This window comes from Bubalus bubalis, chromosome 5 (genome assembly GCF_019923935.1).
Source record: "Bubalus bubalis isolate 160015118507 breed Murrah chromosome 5, NDDB_SH_1, whole genome shotgun sequence".
Taxonomy (NCBI): Eukaryota; Metazoa; Chordata; class Mammalia; order Artiodactyla; family Bovidae; genus Bubalus; species Bubalus bubalis.
The window spans coordinates 49,540,851-49,559,695 of NC_059161.1; the positions used below are offsets into that span (position 1 = coordinate 49,540,851).

Genomic DNA, 18,845 nt, shown 5'->3' on the forward strand with positions numbered 1-18,845 from the left:
ATGAACTTCATGTAATGTGGGTTTTGTTTTAGCTGCTGTGGGATTGTGGTTCTTCTTGCTTCTTCTGTTTGCCCTCTGATGGAGGAGGTTAAGAGGCTTGTGTAAGCTTCCTGATAGGAGGGACTGGTGATAGGGAAAAACTGGGTCTTGCTCTGGTGGGCAGGACCTCGCTCAGTAAAGCTGTTATCCAGTTATCTGCTTCTGGGTGGGGTTGTGCTCTCTCCCTGGTAGTTGTTTGACCTGAGGTGACCCAGTCCTTGGGTCTACAGTAGGGTTAATGATGATGTCCAAGAGGGTTTATGCCAAGGGGGACCTCCCAGGACTGTTGCTGCCAGTGCCCCCATGCCTGTGGTGAGCCCTTGCTGACCTACGCCTCCACAGGAGACCCTCCAACACTAGCAGATAGTTTTGGTTGAGTCTCCTGTGGGGTCATTCCTCTTTTCCTCTGGGTCTTGGTTTATGCAAGATTTTGTTTGTGCCCTGCATGTCTGGAATCTCTGTTTTCCCCAGTCCTGGGAAAGTCCTATAATCGAATCTCACTGGCCTGCAAGGTCAGATTCCCTGGGGATTCCCAGTCCCTTTGTTAGATCCCCAGACTAGGAAGCCTGATGTCAGGTTCAGAACCTTCACAACAGTGGGAGAACTTCTTTGGTGTTTTGCTCTCCAGTTTGTGGTTCACTCACCCAGTGGATATGGGATTTGATTTTATTGTGATTGCACCCCTCCTACTGTCTCCCTGCAGGTTCTTTTTTTTGGTAGGTTCAAGCATCCTCCTGTAGATGGTTGTTCAGCAGATAGTTGTAATTTTGGTGCTCTCTCAGGAGGAGATGAGCACACATCCTTCTGTTCCACCATCTTGAACTGGAAGCCTGCATGTTCTTACTCTTCTATCCTTATGGATCTTAGATCAAATTCATGGTTGACCTTATTGCCATTTCCTCCTCATTCTTCACTTATTTACTGTATTTTTAAAAAATTTTTCTCTCTGCCATGCGTTATGGATCATTTCTTCTGACCTGTCTTCCAGTACACAGCTTTTTTCTACTCTGACCAATTGGCTGACAAGATTATCTATTGCAATTTTCATTTCACTTACTATATTTTTTTATCTCTAGAATCTGTGTGATTCCTTTTCAAATATATTATTTCACTTTTTATTCCTTATTCCCTATTGTTTAAAAACCTATCATTTATTATTTCAAATCATGAACTTAATTGTTTTAAAATACGTATGATATTTCCATGCTTGGAATGTGAGTGTGTCGCTGCTCTTTGTTGTTTTCCTGATACAGACTCATGGCACTTCTGTTCTGGAGTTCCTGATTACCATTGACTGGTCATTAACTGGTCGTGAAAAATGACTTGTGGGCATTGCCAGAGTTTTTCATTTGTTTCTGCCAGAGATCTGGGGATGTTATCAGCTGAGAATCACCCCTGAGTCAGTTCACAACCTGAGGCTCATTGGTTAACCCAGACTTTGCCTGGTTGGATAGTAAATAAACAGAAGTTCTGGTCTCTAGGCATGACTGTCACAGAGTCTTCTTTTTGCCTCCCCTTTCCTTTCATTTTCCATTTATTACTCTCTTCAATACGAAGACATTCCTGAGCCATTCTCCTCTTAAAATAAGTATTTAGCCTTCTGGGGTCCCAGTTCAATATAAACAGAATCTCTGTTAAGTCTAACCACGTTAGAGATTTCATGAGTCTTAATTTCTGTCCCTTTCCCCCACAAAGCCTCTGAAATCCAAATATGCAGCACTGACAAATGCCTTTAGTGGATAAGCAGCTTTGGTTACAATATCTAATAGTTCACTAGCCTGTCTGTTACAGGCTTTCATCCAAAAATTAGCCTCCAAGTACCTCAGTGTTTCTTAATCTCTTCAGTGTTTTAAAAGTTATTTTTGTGGTTCCCCCCCCAGCATTTTCCTCATGAAAGAGTTGTGCCCAAAACTTAACATTCCATAATCAGAAGCCATAAAATCTCCAAACTCTTTTATGGAATCCTATTCTAAAGTATGATGAATAGCCAGTGGTCACCAGATATTGAGAAAATATATTATAAGAAGAATAGATAATAAAACAAAAATAAAAAGGTAATTTTGTTCAAATCAGTTATGCAGAGAAAAAAAAATTAACCTCTCCACTGTCATTAGTATCCTTAGAGAGAGAAGATATTGAATCCATAAAACAAGAACAAGATGCTATTTAAAAAGAACATTAGAATATAAAACAAGAGCTCTTGGAAGTTAAAAATGCTAGCAGAAGTGAAAAAATTCTATAAAAATTTGAGACTTAAAATGGACAGAATCTTTCATAAAGTAAAATAAAAATATAAAAGACTGAAAAATAGGGAAGAGAGACAAGAAAATTAGAGTGCTAAAATCATCTGGTAGCTTCCTAAAAAAGTATTCATGGGAAACACAATTTGGGAGACTTGTAGTCCTTATTTCACATTTACTTTTAATATACTAGGTTGGCATTTATCTTTCAGATTTTTCTCTCACAATTACTGTTAATAATGTATTTGCAGATTTTTGCTTCCTATTCCTGTGACTTTTTGAATCTGCTGGCTTAAGTTCCATGGCTTAAATCATTCCTCACTTAGAAAAGAGAGGAAGATTCATCCAGGAAATACAATAATGGCACCATTATTATGGGAGCTGAGATTTTCATGTAGTTATTTGGGCCTATTCTTGCCTCTGAATCAACAGAAGAAACAGATTACTGATCTGGTTGAACTGAGTGATCTCTTTCAAGTTGGTGCTATACACTCGGGTAAAGGAGAACCATGTCTGAACTCGGGGGATTCTTGGAAGTGCATCTTAGGAATTGTATATCTAGTTCAGTGAAGATTGAGGCAACCCACAAAGGCAAAACCACTAAGGACCCTGACAGTCAGGTATGAAAATCTGAATCATTTCACTAGGTAAAGAACCTTGACAAGGCAAGGTGCTGACTGAAGTCAAGAAGATCATAGAATGGATTGTAGAAGAATGAATTTTAAAATATTAACTCCTCAGGTCAGTTTATTTCTCTTCCTCAGTTCTTGTCTCATTGCAACAAAAATTATGAACGATAGACTAAAAGGTTTAAAACAACAGACAAGTTACAGTTCAATTCAGCACACGCAGACAGATCTTTTACTACAGACACTCCCAAGACATGGGGGCAGACCAGCAACAGAGGAGTCGTCCTCCTATCCCTCTTGACTTCCCCCTTTTTATACTTCCTGTCTTTTCCTTTTGGTTGTGCCCTGTGCAGAATGGGGCTTGTACCCACCACCAGTCAAGAAAGGGAGTGCAAATAGGCATATGCTCAAGGCCAATTGCCAGCTGCAGGTTATGTAGCAGTAGGCTCTGTTGTGATGTCTTCCCGTAATCCTGTCTGTTATAAGCAGATGTATATATGTGTAGAATATTTATGAACCATTAATGGGCTCCTAGCTGCCTAAGGCAATGGCACCCCACTCTAGTACTTTTGCCTGGAAAATCCCATGGACGGAGGAGCCTGGTGGGCTGCAGTCCATGGGTCGCTAAGAGTTGGACACGACTGAGCGACTTCACTTTCACTTTTCACTTTCCTGCATTGGAGAAGGACATGGCAACCCACTCCAGTGTTCTTGCCTGGAGAGTCCCAGGGACAGGGGAGCCTGGTGGGCTGCTGTCTATGGGGTCGCACAGAGTCGGACACGACTGAAGCGACTTAGCAGCAGCAGCAGCAGCTGCCTAAGGGGAGAAGGCAATGGCAACTCACTCCAGTACTCTTGCCTGGGAAATCCCATGGACGGAGGAGCCTGGTGGGCTACAGTCCATGGGGTTGCGAAGAGTCAGACACGACTGAGCGACTTCACTTTCACTTTTCACTTTCCTGCATTGGAGAAGGACATGGCAACCCACTCCAGTGTTCTTGCCTGGAGAATCCCAGGGACGGGGGAGCCTGGTGGGCTGCTGTCTATGGGGTTGCACAGAGTCCGACATAACTGATGTGACTTAGCAGCAGCAGCTGCCTAAGGTTACTTGAGAAAGCCCAGTGGTTAATTTGTATCCACTGTGTGCCTAGGGCACATGTGCAGGAGGTAGAAAAGTCTCTGTGGTTATTTTTGTAGCATATCTGTGAGCTCTCCTTAGTGTGTCTGGGATGGGGTTTAGAGATCAGCTTGAATCCTTTTTGGCGAGGCCACCCCTCTTTGCTCATGCCTAATTTCCTATCTAATATTCCCCTTCTCACGTGTATGGACCCCAATTCTTTGGGAAATGGATGTCTTTCATTCTGGCTACTTCCTGCTGAGTTGGGCCTGGAGTGTCCATCACTTGCTAGCTGTCAACAAGAGGACCTGGTAAGGGCTGTTGATGCCCATCCAGGGGGGGAGCAGTATGAGGAAGTTGTCAGAGAGGTCAGGGGTTGGTATCCATGTTGCATCAGAACCAGCCTGTATCTTGTTGACATGAGTAGAAATAAACCAAGAGAGAAAGTTGAGGAAACAGGGAGCGAACGGAATTATAGGTCAGAACCACCTTTAGGAGCGTATCCTTGATTGACAGAAACCAGGATGTTGCTGTGGTAACCTTGTGTTGTTATGGTCGTTTGGAGGCCTGTTCGGCTGAAGGCCTTTCTAGTAATCTCTGGAGGGCTTTGCCTACTAAATAAGTGGTGGCATGTAGGGAGCTGACCAACTTCCATTCGAAGTTCCCGGGCAGAAAGAAGAGTCCCTCCTTTTGGAACCACCCCACATGATCTTGTTGAAAGCCCTCACTCTTAGCTTTGAGTGTCTCACCTTCAGTATATGAAGCAGTTTCTGGCAAGGTAGACTGTGGATCTAGGGTAGCAACCACTGTTATGTTACAGTTTTGTAATGCTGCTCTCTCAGGCGCCTGCTTGGCAGTTTGGTTTCCTCGTGCCACCTCTATACTTTGTTTTTGGTGTCCCCTGCAGTGGGAGATGGAAACCTCAGTGGGCAGATGGACTGATTCCAGGAGCTTAAGGATCTGGTCAGCATATTTGATTGGGGACCTCGGGTGGTCATGTGGGCCCTCTCTTTCCAAGTGGCAGCATGTGCATATAGCACCAGGAAGGCATACATGGAGTCAGTGTAAATAGATACTGCTTTTGTTATCCCCGGCTCTAAAGCTCCAGTCAGAGCTATGAGCTCAGCCAGTTGGGCTGAAGCTCCTGGTGGTAAAGTTTTAGCCTCTGTGGTCTCCAAATTGAAGACTACTTTACTGCATATCTTGCTTTCCTTTTTCTAGCAAAAAGCAGCTTCCATCACTGTACCAGATTTTCTCAGGATTGGTCATAGGATATTCTGACAATCCCTCTCGTGGCTTTGTCCAATGGTCTAATGGTTTCTAGACATCACTGGAAGGGGAGAGAGCCCTTGAGTGGGAAGAAGGGTAGCTAGGTTAAGAACCTCACAAGGAGATATAGTTAGTCCTGGATTTTCCATCAGCAGTACTTGATATCTGAGGATCCTTTGATCAGACATGCATAAATGTCCTCTCCTCTTCAGTTGTTCCCTCAGTGGGTGATAAAAATAGCTTGCCCCCAGGAGAGCATTTTAAGGCATCTTCTATCAGGAGTGCAAGGCCATAAGGTTTTGAAGGCAGGGAGGCCAGCCTCAGGCACTTGGGTTGAGCCTCTTGGAAAAGTAAGCCACTGGCTGGGGTTCAGGTCCCAACCTTTAAGTTAATACTCCCAAGGCATCAAGTCGTGGCACTGAATGTCAGGTCAGCTTATTTCTCTTCCTCAGTTATTATCTCATTGCAACAAAAATTTGGATGAATGACTAAAGGGTTTAAAACAACAGACAAGTTACAGCTTAGTTCAGCTCAACCAGATACATCTTTTATTACACGGACATTCCCAAGATATGGGAGCAAACCAACCACGAAGGAGTCATCCTCCCTGTCCCTCTTGGCTTCCTCCTTTTTATACTTCCTGTCTCCTCCTTTTGGTTGTGCCCTGTGCAGAACAGGGCTTGCACCCACCACCAGTCAAGAAAGGGAGTGCAAATGGGCATATGCTCAAGGCCGACTGACAGCTGCAGGTTATATGACAGCAGGCTCTGTTGTGCATATCTTCCCATAATCCTGTCTGTTATAATCAGATGTATATATGTGTAGAATATGTATGAACCATTAATGGGCTTCTAGCTGCCTAAGGTTACTTTAAGTCCCTGTGGTTATTTTGTATCCACTGTGTGCTTAGGGCACATGTGCTGCTGCTGCTGCTGCTGCTAAGTCGCTTCAGTCGTGTCCGACTCTGTGCGACCCCAGAGACTGCAGCCCACCAGGCTCCCCTGTCCCTGGGATTCTCCAGGCAAGAACACTGGAGTGGGTTGCCATTTCCTTCTCCAATGCATGAAAGTGAAAAGTGAAAGGGAAGTTGCTCAGTCATGTCCGACTCTTTGCCACCCCATGGACTGTAGTCTACCAGGCTCCTCCGTCCATGGGATTTTCCAGGCAAGAGTACTGGAGCAGGAGGTAGAAAAGTCTCTGTGGTTATTTTTGTAGCATATCTGTGAGCTCTCCTTGGTGTGTCTGGGATGGGGTTTAGAGATCAACTTGCATCCTTTTTAGCTAGGCCACTCCTCCTTCCTCATACCTAACTTCCTACATAACAAACTTATGACTTGTTGAGTCAAGAACCATGTGAGGAAAGTTGGTTGTGCTTACTGGTTTTATAACTGGAAGCTGGCTTATCATGGAGTCGAGTTCTTATGGAATGTTTTTGAAACTTCTGTCCAAAGGAACTCAGGGCAAAAAAGTAAAGCAAAGTCAAAAAGCAAATGACAAGCTGAGAAATTATTTATTATAAAGGGAAAATCTCCCTATTATATAAAGATCATGAGGGGAAAAAACAAAAAACCTGATAGAAAAATTGACAAAAGGCATGTAAAGATGGTTCACAAAAGATAGGCAAAAAGTCTTTAAATATTTGAAGACATCCAACTTCACTAATAAGGAGAATGCAAATTTAAACTACATTGAGATACCTACCATTTCTCACCTATCAGCTTAGAAGAATCCATTCTGTTGTAAAGGCTGAGGGGACACAGGCATAATTACATTACCCCTCTCAAGGTAAATTTGACAGTACCTATTATATATACATTTACCATTTGATTCATAAATTCCACTTTTAGGAAATTACCCTGAGTGTACATCTCTAGCCATAGGACAATAAAAAATAGGCACACAGTTTTTCATTATGGCATTATTTATAGTAGCAAAATATAATATATATTAATATATTACTTTGATATTTATATACCAGCATACATCAATAATGGGACAAATTGTAAAATCGAATAAAAAAAAGAAACCTAATTATCAAATTAGGATATCAAACTGATTACATAATCACATAGGAACATTTAATTCAAAATTTTAAACATGGTATTCTGAAAATACAGTCTCTCTTGCTTAAGAACAAAAAGCACTAGAAAGTTTAAATTTCACTTAGTGGTTTTGCTGTTAGTGGTGGTCATAGTCATAATTTTGGAACTATTGCATGTGTATGAGAGAAGTTCAAATATGGAAGGAGGAGGAAGACAAGAATACCCCAGATGCTGGATTTCTTTAAAAAAAAAAATATATATATATATATTTTTTTTTTTTTTTTTTTTTGGCTGTGCTGGGTCTTTGTTGCTGTGCAGGCTTTTCTCTAGTTTCAGCAAGCAGGCTCTACTCTCTAGTTGTGATGCACAGGCTTCTCACTGCAGGGGCTTCTCTTGTTGGAGAGCCTGGGCTCTAGAGCACAGGCTCAGTTGTTGTGGTGCTTGGGCTTAGCTGGTCCGCAGCATGTGCAGTCTTCCCAGATCAGGATGGAACCCATGTCTCCTGCATTGGCAGGTGAATTCTTTTTAGCACTGAGCCACTAGGGGAGCCCTGTGGATGCTGAAGTTTAATCAGTGGTATCAGTGTGAGCTCATGATTTTAAAAAGGCCTAGACATTGAAATATGTATAATATCATGTATGAAACGAGTCGCCAGTCCAGGTTCGATGCACGATACTGGATGCTTGGGGCTGGTGCACTAGGATGACCCAGAGGGATGGTATGGGAAGGGAGGAGGGAGGAGGGTTCAGGATGGGGAACACATGTATACCTGTGGCAGATTCATCTTGATATATGGCAAAACCAATACAATATTGTAAAGTTAAATAAAATTTTTTTAAAAAATCAAAAAATAAAAATAAAAAAAATAAAAAGCCTAGAAAGCTGTGACTCCCTAGGAGCAATAAGCAAACACAGTACCTGGATCAGGGCTTCTAATAAACCTTTCATTAGTAAAAGAAACCAGAGATCTTCAGAGAACGGTTAGTTCCAGGTCTACAGTGCAAGAGTGTAAGATGAGCCTAGAATATCTTGCTGTACCAAGTAAAAAAGTGTTCCCCAAAACATAGCAACTCATAGGAAACAGGATCCAGCTTGAAGATGATTCCAATAGCCGACCAATACAACCTGAACATCAAAAATAGTAATTCTTGTTATAGAATGTAACATGTTTGAATGATTTTTAAAACAGAAAAAAAAAGGAGGCTTGGGCTAGACCTTTGAGAATGGATTCAATTTAAATAGATGGAGAAGAAAGGTAGTTTAGTCAGTATGAAGAGAGTAAGGAATTGGTAAAGAAGAGGGCATATTTCAGGAACTTGGAGTTGGGGTGGGGTTGATCCAGCTAGGTTGCAGGTTCACATGGGGATCAGTAAGCATAAGAGTTGATAGTTCCAGTGCCAATCTGAAGACTACATTTTGAGTGTAGTGGCAATGGGGAGCCACTGTAAGTTTCTGAGCAGAGGAGATATATGAGGAAAAGACAAAATAGGTGTTTTGGGAAGATGACTGGCAGCTAGATGGGCAACAGGAAATAGAGGGATGGCAAGCAAGGAGATCAGTGAGGGAGTCTTTGCAGAAGTGCTGCGGCCTGCAAAGAGCCTGGGAATGGATAAGGAGAAGGGCTGACATTTAAAAAAGCATTTCAGAGGATGAATAGGCAGAACTTAGTCCTCTGATGAAGGACAAGGGACGAGTTAGTGACCCTTGAGTTTCTGTGCTGAAGGGTAGAAAGATGATGATGGAGCTAAGCTAAATATGAGGAGCAGAGGATTGTTTTTTGATGTATTTTTTAATGGAAGATAACCTGCTTTATTTTTTTCATTTTGTATTGGAGTATAGCCGATTCACAATGTTGTGATAGCTTCAGGTAAACAGTGAAGGGGGTCAGCCTACATGTACATGTATCCCTTGTCCCCCAGACTCCCCTCCCATCCAGGCTGCCACATAACACTGAGCAGAGTTCCATGTGCTGTACAGTAGGTCCTTGTTGGTTATCCGTTTTAAATGTAGCAGTGTGTACATGTTCAGAGTTTTGATGTTTTTCGAATTGGTTTTGAATATATTGACTGAGCCAATAGCATTTGGATGTTTACAGATCTCAAAAACATCAAATCGTGTGCCACTTTAGGGATGGTGCTGCTGGGCTTCCTCAACCAGCTTGATCTCTTTCAGAGCTCAGGCGAAAGCAGGGCTCTGGTGTTTTCCTAAAGCTGCTGTCAGTGTTTGCTTTTCATGGTACTTTATGCTGCTCCACAGACAATGCTCAGAACAACCATGTTCCTGTGGAAGCCCAGTGGGCTCCTCTGAGTGAATATAACATCACCTCCTGGTTGGGCCAGAAAAGCATTTTCAAGGCACGACTCAGGGGAGGGCGCCCATATATGGAATTTCTCTTTCATCCCTGCAGCGAGGCTTGACTGGGGGGGCCTCTGTGGTTTGTGGCTGTCTGGCTTCATCACAGGGTGACTGCCCTTTCTAGCCACCCCACACGCTTGCTTGGCTAAAGGAAGCCTGTGCTGAGCTCTCACAGTGAGCAGGTTTCCAGGCAGCCTTCCTCCCTTGCAGTCTTGGCATTCACATGGCATGGCTATAAATTATGCCCGGTGTGTTCATTTTCAGTTTAAATGTGTTCTCATCCCAGAGGAGCAACTAATGGCGTCAAGTTACTGATGTGAAAAAAGCCTGCCGCTACAATGACTATGGATTAATGAAATAGCAGACATGGAGGCTGGGGCAGCAATAAATTGTCAGCCACCAGTGACGTGGGTTTTAAATTATATTCTCCATTTCCTTTCCACTTCTCCCAAATTGTTTTCCTGTAGAGTTGTTTGGTAAATGTTTACCATTGTTTAAATGTTTGCTTTCTGTTAAAAGTTGGTGCAAGCTGGGCCCCTTCCTCTTAAGAGCCCTTTTCTCAGAAAACTGGAGGTGAGCTAAGAGGGATTTCAAAGCCTATCATGCTTTCTCTAGGAGGCATGAAGGCAAATCTCTTAATCCAGGATCATCACTGACTGATCACTTTCATTCAGAAAATTGGCAAACACAGGGCTCTTATCAGTGAATTCTGCTCATTCGGCATGTAAGTTGGCTACCTTTACCTTCTATTATGACCTCTTTCTTTTCCTAATGAATTTAAAATTCACCATGTTTCTGACAGGCAGCGAGTCTGTTTTTCATAGATGAAGGACCCCAGGCAATCCATTGATGGGCCATAGGGAGATCAAGGATGCCTGATCTATAAGCAAATTCCTCATGTGTATGTTTCCCTAGAAGGAAGGTCTGTGGGTTTCATCAGATTCACCAAATGTTCTGTACCCTTGAAATAGCTTAAGGGCTACCATGGTGGACTACATAAATAGCCACAGCATCTCCCTCTCCCCAGATCTATACCCTTGCGGTGCACTTTGTATTTCTTCTGACTGAGAGGAGTCTAGCTACCCTTTATTCTGGACTGGCATTGTGAGTTCAGTTGCTCAGTCATGTCCAACTCTTTGTGACCACATGGACTGCAGCATGCCAGGCTTCCCTGTCCTTCACTATGTTCTGGAGTTTGCTTAAACTCATGTCCATTGAGTTCATGATACCATCCAATCATCTCATCCTCTGTCGCCCCCTTCTCCTCCTGCCCTCAATCTTTCCCAGCATCAGGATCTTTTCCAGTGAGTCGACTCTGCATTAGGTGGCCAAAGTATTGGAGCTTCAGCATCAGTCCTTTCAATGAATATTCAGGGTTGATTTCCTTTAGGATTGACTGGTTTGATCTCCTTGCTCTCCAAGGGACTCTCAAGAGTATTATTCTCCAGCACCACAATTCAAAAGCACCAATTCTTCAAGGCTCAGCCTTCTTTATGGTCCAACTCTCACATCCGTACATGCCTACTGGGAAACCCATAGCTTTGAGTAGATGGACCTTTGTTGGTTTCCCCATCTGACCCACCAGCAACTGCAGACAGTGAGTGTGCCCAGCTGAGATCAGCCACGCCAAGGTTTATGGATTTCATTAAACTCACTAAATGTGAGTTTATGCTTAAATAGTGTAGGGGCTGCCATGGTGGATTGCGTATGTGGCTGCAACTTCCTCTCCACGCATCTATGCTCTTGCATTGTGACTTTGCAGGATCCAGGGGTGTATGGAGATTGGGCCAAACCAGAAGCAACTGTTCAGTCCAGATTGCTGACATACAGAATAGTGAACAAAATTAATTTATTTTGGAGTAGTTTATTATACAGTAAAAACTGATATAAATACTGTAACTGTGCATTTTGAGAATGAGGGATACATCTCATTCAGACTTTGTCTCTCTTTCTCCTAAGAACACAATAATCATTTAATATGCATGTGTGTTCAGTTGTGTCCAGCTGTTTTCGACCCCATGGACTGTAGCCCTTGGGCTCCTGTGTTCTTGGGGTTTTCCAGGGAAGTGGGTAGCCATTCCCTTCTCCAGGGGATCTTCATGACCCAGGGATTGAACCCACATCTTATGTCTCCTGCATTGGCAGGCAGATTCTTTACCATTGCCCCACGTGGCAGTTCTCCAACCATTTAATATATATTTATTGAATTGGTTAGAACTGGTCTCTCAAAAAGACTGAGACTTAGCCACTTTCTCAAGGTCACTTAATAAATCAGGAGAGATCCCTGAGCACCTAACTCTGGCCCTCCATTTCCTTATTTATAAAATGTGCTTCAAAACACCGATCTTGTGGTGCTACTCTGGCTATTAGAGATACTGTGTGCATTAGAGATGCCTAATACTTGACAGACAGCAGCTCCAGCCAAGCACACGGATGAAATGGCTGCAGGACTCATCAGCATGCAGGAGATCAGGCATGTTTCGAAGATCACAGTGCCCACCAGGTGTGAGGCACATGGACTCCAGCTTCCAGGTGTCAGCTCTCTTTGCTGCAAAATGAGGTTGGTTCCTCCTGGCTCAATCATGTGTCATTCTGACATGGCTGCTGCTGCCTCATGCAATCATGTGGCCAGAGGACTTGCCACTCCCTCCATGGGGATGGGGGAGGCTCCTAAAGGAACAAGAGTTGCTGCTCTGGATTCTGCCATCACTCCCTGTATCTCATTTCCTTGCTTGTAAAATCAGGTGTGGGTGGCAGCAAGCTCTCTCAGAATCCTGTCAGCTGCAGGAATCCAAGGGCTTCAGTTACTACCAGAGTCTCCTCTAAGGACGGGGGACTAAACTGCTCACAGGATCACTGAGCCATAAGAGAAGTTACCTTGCACCTACTAGAGGAAAAGAAAAGGTTTCTGTATTTGTCTAAAGCAGAAAGAGGAAAAGCAGACCATGGAATTGGGGAATAACTAGTGAGGAAAAAAGGGAAGGGAGTAAGCCTGACTTGAGCTGGGGTGCTAGAACCCTGCTTCCTGCAGGGTAATGGTGCCTCATGCTGTGTAGATCACATGGTCAAACCTTAGACATAGAGAATTACAGAAAACAATTCCTTCCCGCAAAGCATGACACACACAAAGAGTTATGAAATGCTTAGAATGAATTACACAAAGAGCCAAGAGACATATGAATTTTTTTTCTTTTCCATTAAGACCTCCTGTCCTTTTCTAATAAAACCTAATAAACCTAATATGACTTCTTTCTAAGATTTAGAATAAAACTTCTTGTGTTGGAGACATATTTGGAAGTGAATAATGGACACACATATCATTTACCACAAGCAGTGAGGACAGTATCTGAAAATCTTGCTTTATGCCAAAACAGACATTAACTTTTGCTTGGAAGCAAGTGTGAAAACATTGATTTCTATCCAACTCTCAACATATATCCAACAAGAAAGTTACAACTTATTCTGTTATGCTTTTAATAGGATTTTCTGTCTTTAATGTTGAGATCTTAAACATTAACATTACCAATGAAATCAAAGCAAACAATTACCAGATGGTATTTTCAACCAAATTTTTTTATATTATAATCATGCTTCTCTACAACTAAGGATTCTTGTGGTGTGCAAACCATATGTCTGATTTATTTACCTAAGTAAATATGGAACAGCATTTCCAATAGGGGAGGCCCACACAACAAACAAAATCCAGAGTGTGTGACCTCAATAAGGCATTCAATAAAGGTACAAGCTGGCTCTCCCTCTGCAGGGTTCTCTTAGGGTGCTCTGATGTTGGCGTCACATTCTTCTAAGAGTAGAATCAAATCTTCAATCAGGCTGTGCTCTCTGCCATGTGTTACTCTCATAATATCAAAAGCCTGAAGGAAAAAGAAGATGGATTAGATCCCCAAGTTAGGCAGGTCCCCACCTGTTCCTCATCTTTTCTTGGGCCAGGAGCCCGGAGAAACCCGCAGCCTACAGTATGATCAGCACAATGGTTCTCCACACTAGAAATGAAGTGACAAGGGTGATTTAATGTAGTGCTTGGACTTACTGCTTGAGTCTTGCTGGAACTGGTGTCCAACAATGATCTTCAGGGATTATTAGAGCTTAGATTTGGTGTAGGTAGTTAACAGAGGTTTAAGAAGAGTTACTCAAATGATTAATATTAATGATTAAGTACCATGCTGTTATCACCTTAAAATAAGTTTTCATGCTGTATTTCTCATCTATATGATACATATAACATATACATATACTTTTTGTATTTTTTCCATGTTATATGGCATTATAGCATTTGCATTTTGACATTCATTGCCTTCAGTTTTCACTAAATCTTGTCAATTCTACCTCCAAAATATTTCTGAAATCTGGATGGATTTGTGACCACTACAATAATAGAATATGATGGAATTAATTCTGTCAACTTCCAAAGCTAGGTCAAAAAGACCATGCAACCTTTGCCTGGTTTATTAGTACACCTGCTCCTGGAAACAGGAGCTTCTATGCTGTGAGAAAGCCCAAGCAACATAGGGAAGCCAAGGGTAGATGCTTCGGTTGATAGTCCTAGCTGAGCCTATCTTTAACTTTTATTTATTTACTACTTTCGGCTGTGCTGGGTCTTCACTGCTGCACACTTTTCTCTAGTTGTGCAGGTCGGGGTTACTCTCTGCTTGTGGTGTGTGGGCTTCTCACTGTGGTGGCCTCTCTTGTTGTGGAGCACAGGCGCTAGGTCGTCTAGGCTTCAGTAGTTGCAGCTCCTGGGCTCTGGAGCACGGGCTGAATAGTTGTGGCACACAGGCTTAGCTGCTCTGAGTGAAACTATCTTTAAAATCACCTTAGCCTAAACACCAGAAATGTGCATAAAGAAGCCTCCAGATGATTTCAGCCAGATTTCTAAGCTACTTTTAGAACTTTGCTGCTACTGCTGCTAAGTCGCTTCAGTCGTGTCCGACTCTGTGCGACCCCAGAGACGACAGCCCACCAGGCTCCCCAGTCCCTGGGATTCTCCAGGCAAGAACACTGGGGTGGGCTTTAGATCACTACCAATTTTTTGTTATGGTGTAAGTCTTCTGGCATCGGCCAGATTCCAGTCTTCCCAGCTGACACCCAAGACATTATGGAAAAGAGGCAGGCCATTCCTACTGTGATCTGTTTGAATTCCTGATCCAAATCATCTGTGAGCATAATAAAAGGGCGGTTGTTTCACTTTGCTAAGTTTTGGGATGGTTAGTTATAGAGCAGTAAATAGTCAAAATATCCACAAAATATTTTTGCAGTAAATTATAGATAAACCATATCATCCTGAGCTTCCCAAACTGGGGGCTCTCAAACAGAAGGGCTGGTCAGCTCAGTTGGTTAGAGCATGGTGCTAATAAATTACACCAGGGTCAAGGGTTTGTCCCCGTATGGGCCAGGCTGTGCAGTGACTATATTTATGGGCTTCCCTGGTGGCTCAGTGGTAAAGAATTTGCTTACCAGTGCAGGAAACGTGGGTTTGAGCCCTAGATTGGGAAGATCCCTGGAGAAGGAAATGGCAACCCACTCCAGTATCCTTGGCTGGAAAATCCCATGGACAGAGGAGCCTGATGGGCTACAGTCCATGGGGTCGCAAAGGGTTGGACACGACTGAGCGACTAAACAACAACAAACAGAAGGGTCATCAGATCCATTGTCTTCCATGTAAATGTGCCTCAAGAGACAGGTAAACACACTTTGGGTGTTTTAAGCACCCAGAAAAATACCTGGCAGGCAGTACCATGGCTCTCAGCCTTGGGTGCAGAGCAGTATCAGCCAGTGGGCTTCCAAAGGTGTACCAGTGCCCAGCCCCCACACATGGTCAACTGACTCCTGTTCTGTGGAGGCGAGCCTGGCCGGGGGAGATTCTCACATGTCCTCAGGGTTGAGAACAACTGATAGAGTAAGCCTTCAACAAGTAATAACAACTATTGATTATTCAATGGTAACTTGTAGCCAACCATAATTACCATTTTAATGGCTGTGTACAGTTCATTTCATCAGGTTTATAGGTCATTATTCACTGAGCTACTCCTAGAAATTCAGATCACTACCATGTTTTTGTTGTGATGTAGATCTTTTAGCATAGGGCTTTTTGGCCTTTGCTGACTCGCTGCTTAAGATGCGTTCCTAGAGGTGGGATTCCTAGGTGTGTGCATCTTGAAAGCCATGGAGACTTTAAAGGGCACACAGTCTCCTGAGGGGGAGACCTGAGAGTGAAGAAGCAAAGTGTTCAGGACTAGGAGCACTTTCCACCCGTGTTCCTGGCTTTTGGGCCTCTCTAAAAATGTTCCCTTTAGGCTGGAATGAAGGAAAATAGGCAGACAGATGGGGTCTAGATTTAGCTGCTGAGAGAAAAGAGAAAGGGAAAGAAAGGCCCGCCATCTCTGGCACTGGTGTGCCAGCCTGGAAAAGAGCTCCGCTTATGGAATCAGCTGTAATCCTGCAGACCCATCACCTGTGATACCCTAGCTGGAAAACCAGAAGGTGGCCGTGATGGAGTCAGGGTGGTGGGATTTGGTTCTTATTAACTTGAGTGGGTCTGCCCTGTGTAGTATCTGCAAGCAAATCCCGAGGGTGGGTGGAGTGAGGGGTGTCTGAGATGGAGGGGAGGCATTGGGAATAGCCCGCACCTTGGAGGCAGCCAAACTCAGTGAGATGTCATTGGGCAGAAAATCAAAATCAAATATTTGATGCCATTCAGAGAACAAATGTCTCCTGTCTCCTCCCCATACCCCCCTTGGTGCTGCATTGTTCTGGACATCTCAGGGTCTGAGGCAGAAGCATATGGGAGAGCGTGATTGGACAGAGAGACTGGAGAGATGCTTAAAGCCCTTCACGGGAAATTCTCTCACTCAAAAGCTGCTTACGTGTTCTCCCTTCTGCTCAACAGAGGGCCAGATGTACTTGTGATCTGACAAAAGGAGTGAATCCTCAGGAGCACTGCCTGAAAAGCTGTTTGCAGGAAGAGACATACTGTTCTAGCCCACCCCATGGACAACTGGGCCAGAGAAAGGCCAGCCTGACCGGGGGGGGGGGTCTCGCTTCCCCACTCCTCACAGTTCTCCTCCACAGGGTGAGGGCCTGGCTTTGTTTCTCAGAACTCCCAGACCAGCTTCTCTTTGTCCTCCTCGTTGTATTTCTCCAGGTTCCTCCCCAGAAAATATTTCTCAGGGACTTAACTCAGAGGCTAGGACAGGCACCTTCGTACCACTCGGACAGGGTCAGGCCCATCTGCTTGTTTTTAGATCTGTTACAGCTGTAGCTTCCTTCCTCACTGCCATTCTTCCAGTCATACACTTCGCTGTCTCCTCCCTTCCAGCTCTAAGAATAAGGCCTACTCCTCAAGAGCCAGAGCTCATGGTGGTTGATCTGGAGTCTTCCCATTCGTTCCTGCTCATGCCACAACAGGGCAGGTGCCAGCAGGAGGCTTCTGGCCCCGCAGCCCTTCAGGATCCACAGAGCCACAGCCAGGAAGGAGAGCCTCACTTCTACACCTCCCAGCCTGTTCCCTTGCAGAATCGCCATAAAGACCATCTGGTCCAACGTCCTCATGTCTGGCCTGAGAGTGGCCCCAGGGTGAACCCAGTGTTCATTCCATGCCTGTGCTATGTGGCCTTCCCCTGCTGAGAGTCTGCAGTGACCAAGGAGAGGGCCTGGAGGGTCTCTGAGCTGTGACTTCTGCAACACCTGGAGGGGCCACGAAGGTCTTCCAGGTCAGGATGCTGCTGGTTTTGACCTTCATTCTTATTTGGTGATGAATGAAGCATTGAAAGCAAAAGTGGGGTGGGGACAATCCCTGGGTGTGTATATGTAAGATTCGAGATCCTAAGATTTGAGGATCTTATCTACAGGGGTGGCTAGAAGCAGAGCAGAAATGGGCATAGCTGGGAGCAGAGGACCAATATGAAGAGCCTGGGAAAAAAGTCCATATCGTTTGTCTAGAAGGTAAAACCAAATATAAATATGATGAACAAGTAAATACTGTTAATTTTCTCAGAGCCATGGGTGGGATAGGAGGGAAAGAAAAAAAGAAATAGGATTTAGTAATGTGCAAAATATGGTGATGACTATGTTCTGTGTGTGTTGAGAAATATGTCAATTTGGGTGTACAGGAAGCTAAAGTTCAGACCTGGTCAGGTAGGACACCTGGGCCTTGTCGTGGATGCCACCTGGGCCTCCAGCTAGGCTGGGGCACAATTCTCAGTGATGTAAGAAGGGAGCCCTAGGGAGCTGTCAGCACAGGCTGGCCCTCTGCGGTGGCCACAGCCCCTCAGCCCGGCAAGAGGAGGAGGGCTCCCCGCCCCCAAACAAAGTTACAGTCAATCTCTGACAAACCACAACAATTGTTTCTGGTAGCTCTGTGTCTCCCTTCTCTCAGCCCTGCCCAACTGCCACACATACACAAGTCAGAGAGAATGGCTTTGATTTAATTTCCTGCAGCAGTATGTAAAACAGATGAAGGAAGTATAGAACCAGAGCCGGCCTGTGCTGGGAAAAGCTTATCTCTTTCCATTAAATTTTATTTTTTTAATGGTAGCATTTAAAAAGAGCCTGGCGTAATCTCCCACTGAGGACCTATTTGAAGCCTTCAAGGGGGGCTGCTGCCCCTGTGAACTGACTCTAAATGTCACAGGAGGAATGGAAGCACAGATTGTCTGCCACATGACAAGCACGGTTCACTCAGGAGTAAAGATGCGGTCCTTAAAAGATAGGGTCCCCAGAACGGATTTCAATCTCATCACAGCATTTTTTTTTAAAGTAATTTTAGAATTGTGGTCATATATTAAATAAAATGAATTGAATCAAATTATAATTTAAAGTTGCAAACAATATAGCTTTCTTATTAATTTTTAATAAAAATATATTAAGCTTATCAAGGACCTCATATACTCTCTCCCAAAAGCCTGAGGGAATCCAATAAATGACTTCCCCAAGCAGGATTTAAATATGGATATAAATCAGAGGGAAAAGAAATGTATGCATGATAAAATCCTCTGCAGTCAGATCACAAGAGAGGGAAATGCAGGCATGTTTTCCTCTGCCCATCCAGGACGAAAGCAGAGTAGTGGGGTAGACGTGTAAGAAGACAGACCTACAACACATCAGGAAGCTCCAGAGCCATGATGGGCCCTTCACAAGG

At 43.9% G+C, this 18,845-nt stretch overlaps 2 protein-coding genes across 11 annotated transcripts in view; one reads left to right on the forward strand and one right to left on the reverse strand.

Annotated features, from left to right (window-relative positions):
- Positions 1-18,845, forward strand: part of LOC123465798 — a 68,536-nt gene that overhangs the window by 23,616 nt on the left and 26,075 nt on the right. For 4 of the 9 annotated variants that reach the window (XR_006641101.1, XR_006641099.1, XR_006641095.1 and 1 more), the window contains exon 3: positions 17,025-17,222. The exons of 2 other annotated variants lie outside the window; for them this stretch is intronic. Coding sequence is in view for 2 of the 7 variants with exons in the window: in XM_045165741.1 (XP_045021676.1) it covers positions 16,596-16,967 (372 nt within the window). In the remaining 5 variants the exon portion in view is untranslated. Of the gene's footprint in view, positions 1-16,595; positions 16,978-17,024; positions 17,223-18,845 lie in introns of those variants that run through there. 3 more of the 9 variants (XM_045165741.1, XM_045165740.1, XR_006641098.1) reach the window with 1 other exon arrangement.
- The window catches only part of SMYD3 (SET and MYND domain containing 3), a 750,237-nt gene continuing 742,915 nt past the window's right edge, over positions 11,524-18,845 (reverse strand). For both annotated transcript variants that reach the window (XM_025287263.3, XM_025287262.3), the window contains one exon: positions 11,524-13,563. In XM_025287263.3, the coding sequence (XP_025143048.1) occupies positions 13,462-13,563 (102 nt within the window). In that variant the 3' untranslated portion in view covers positions 11,524-13,461. The remainder of the gene's footprint in view (positions 13,564-18,845) is intronic.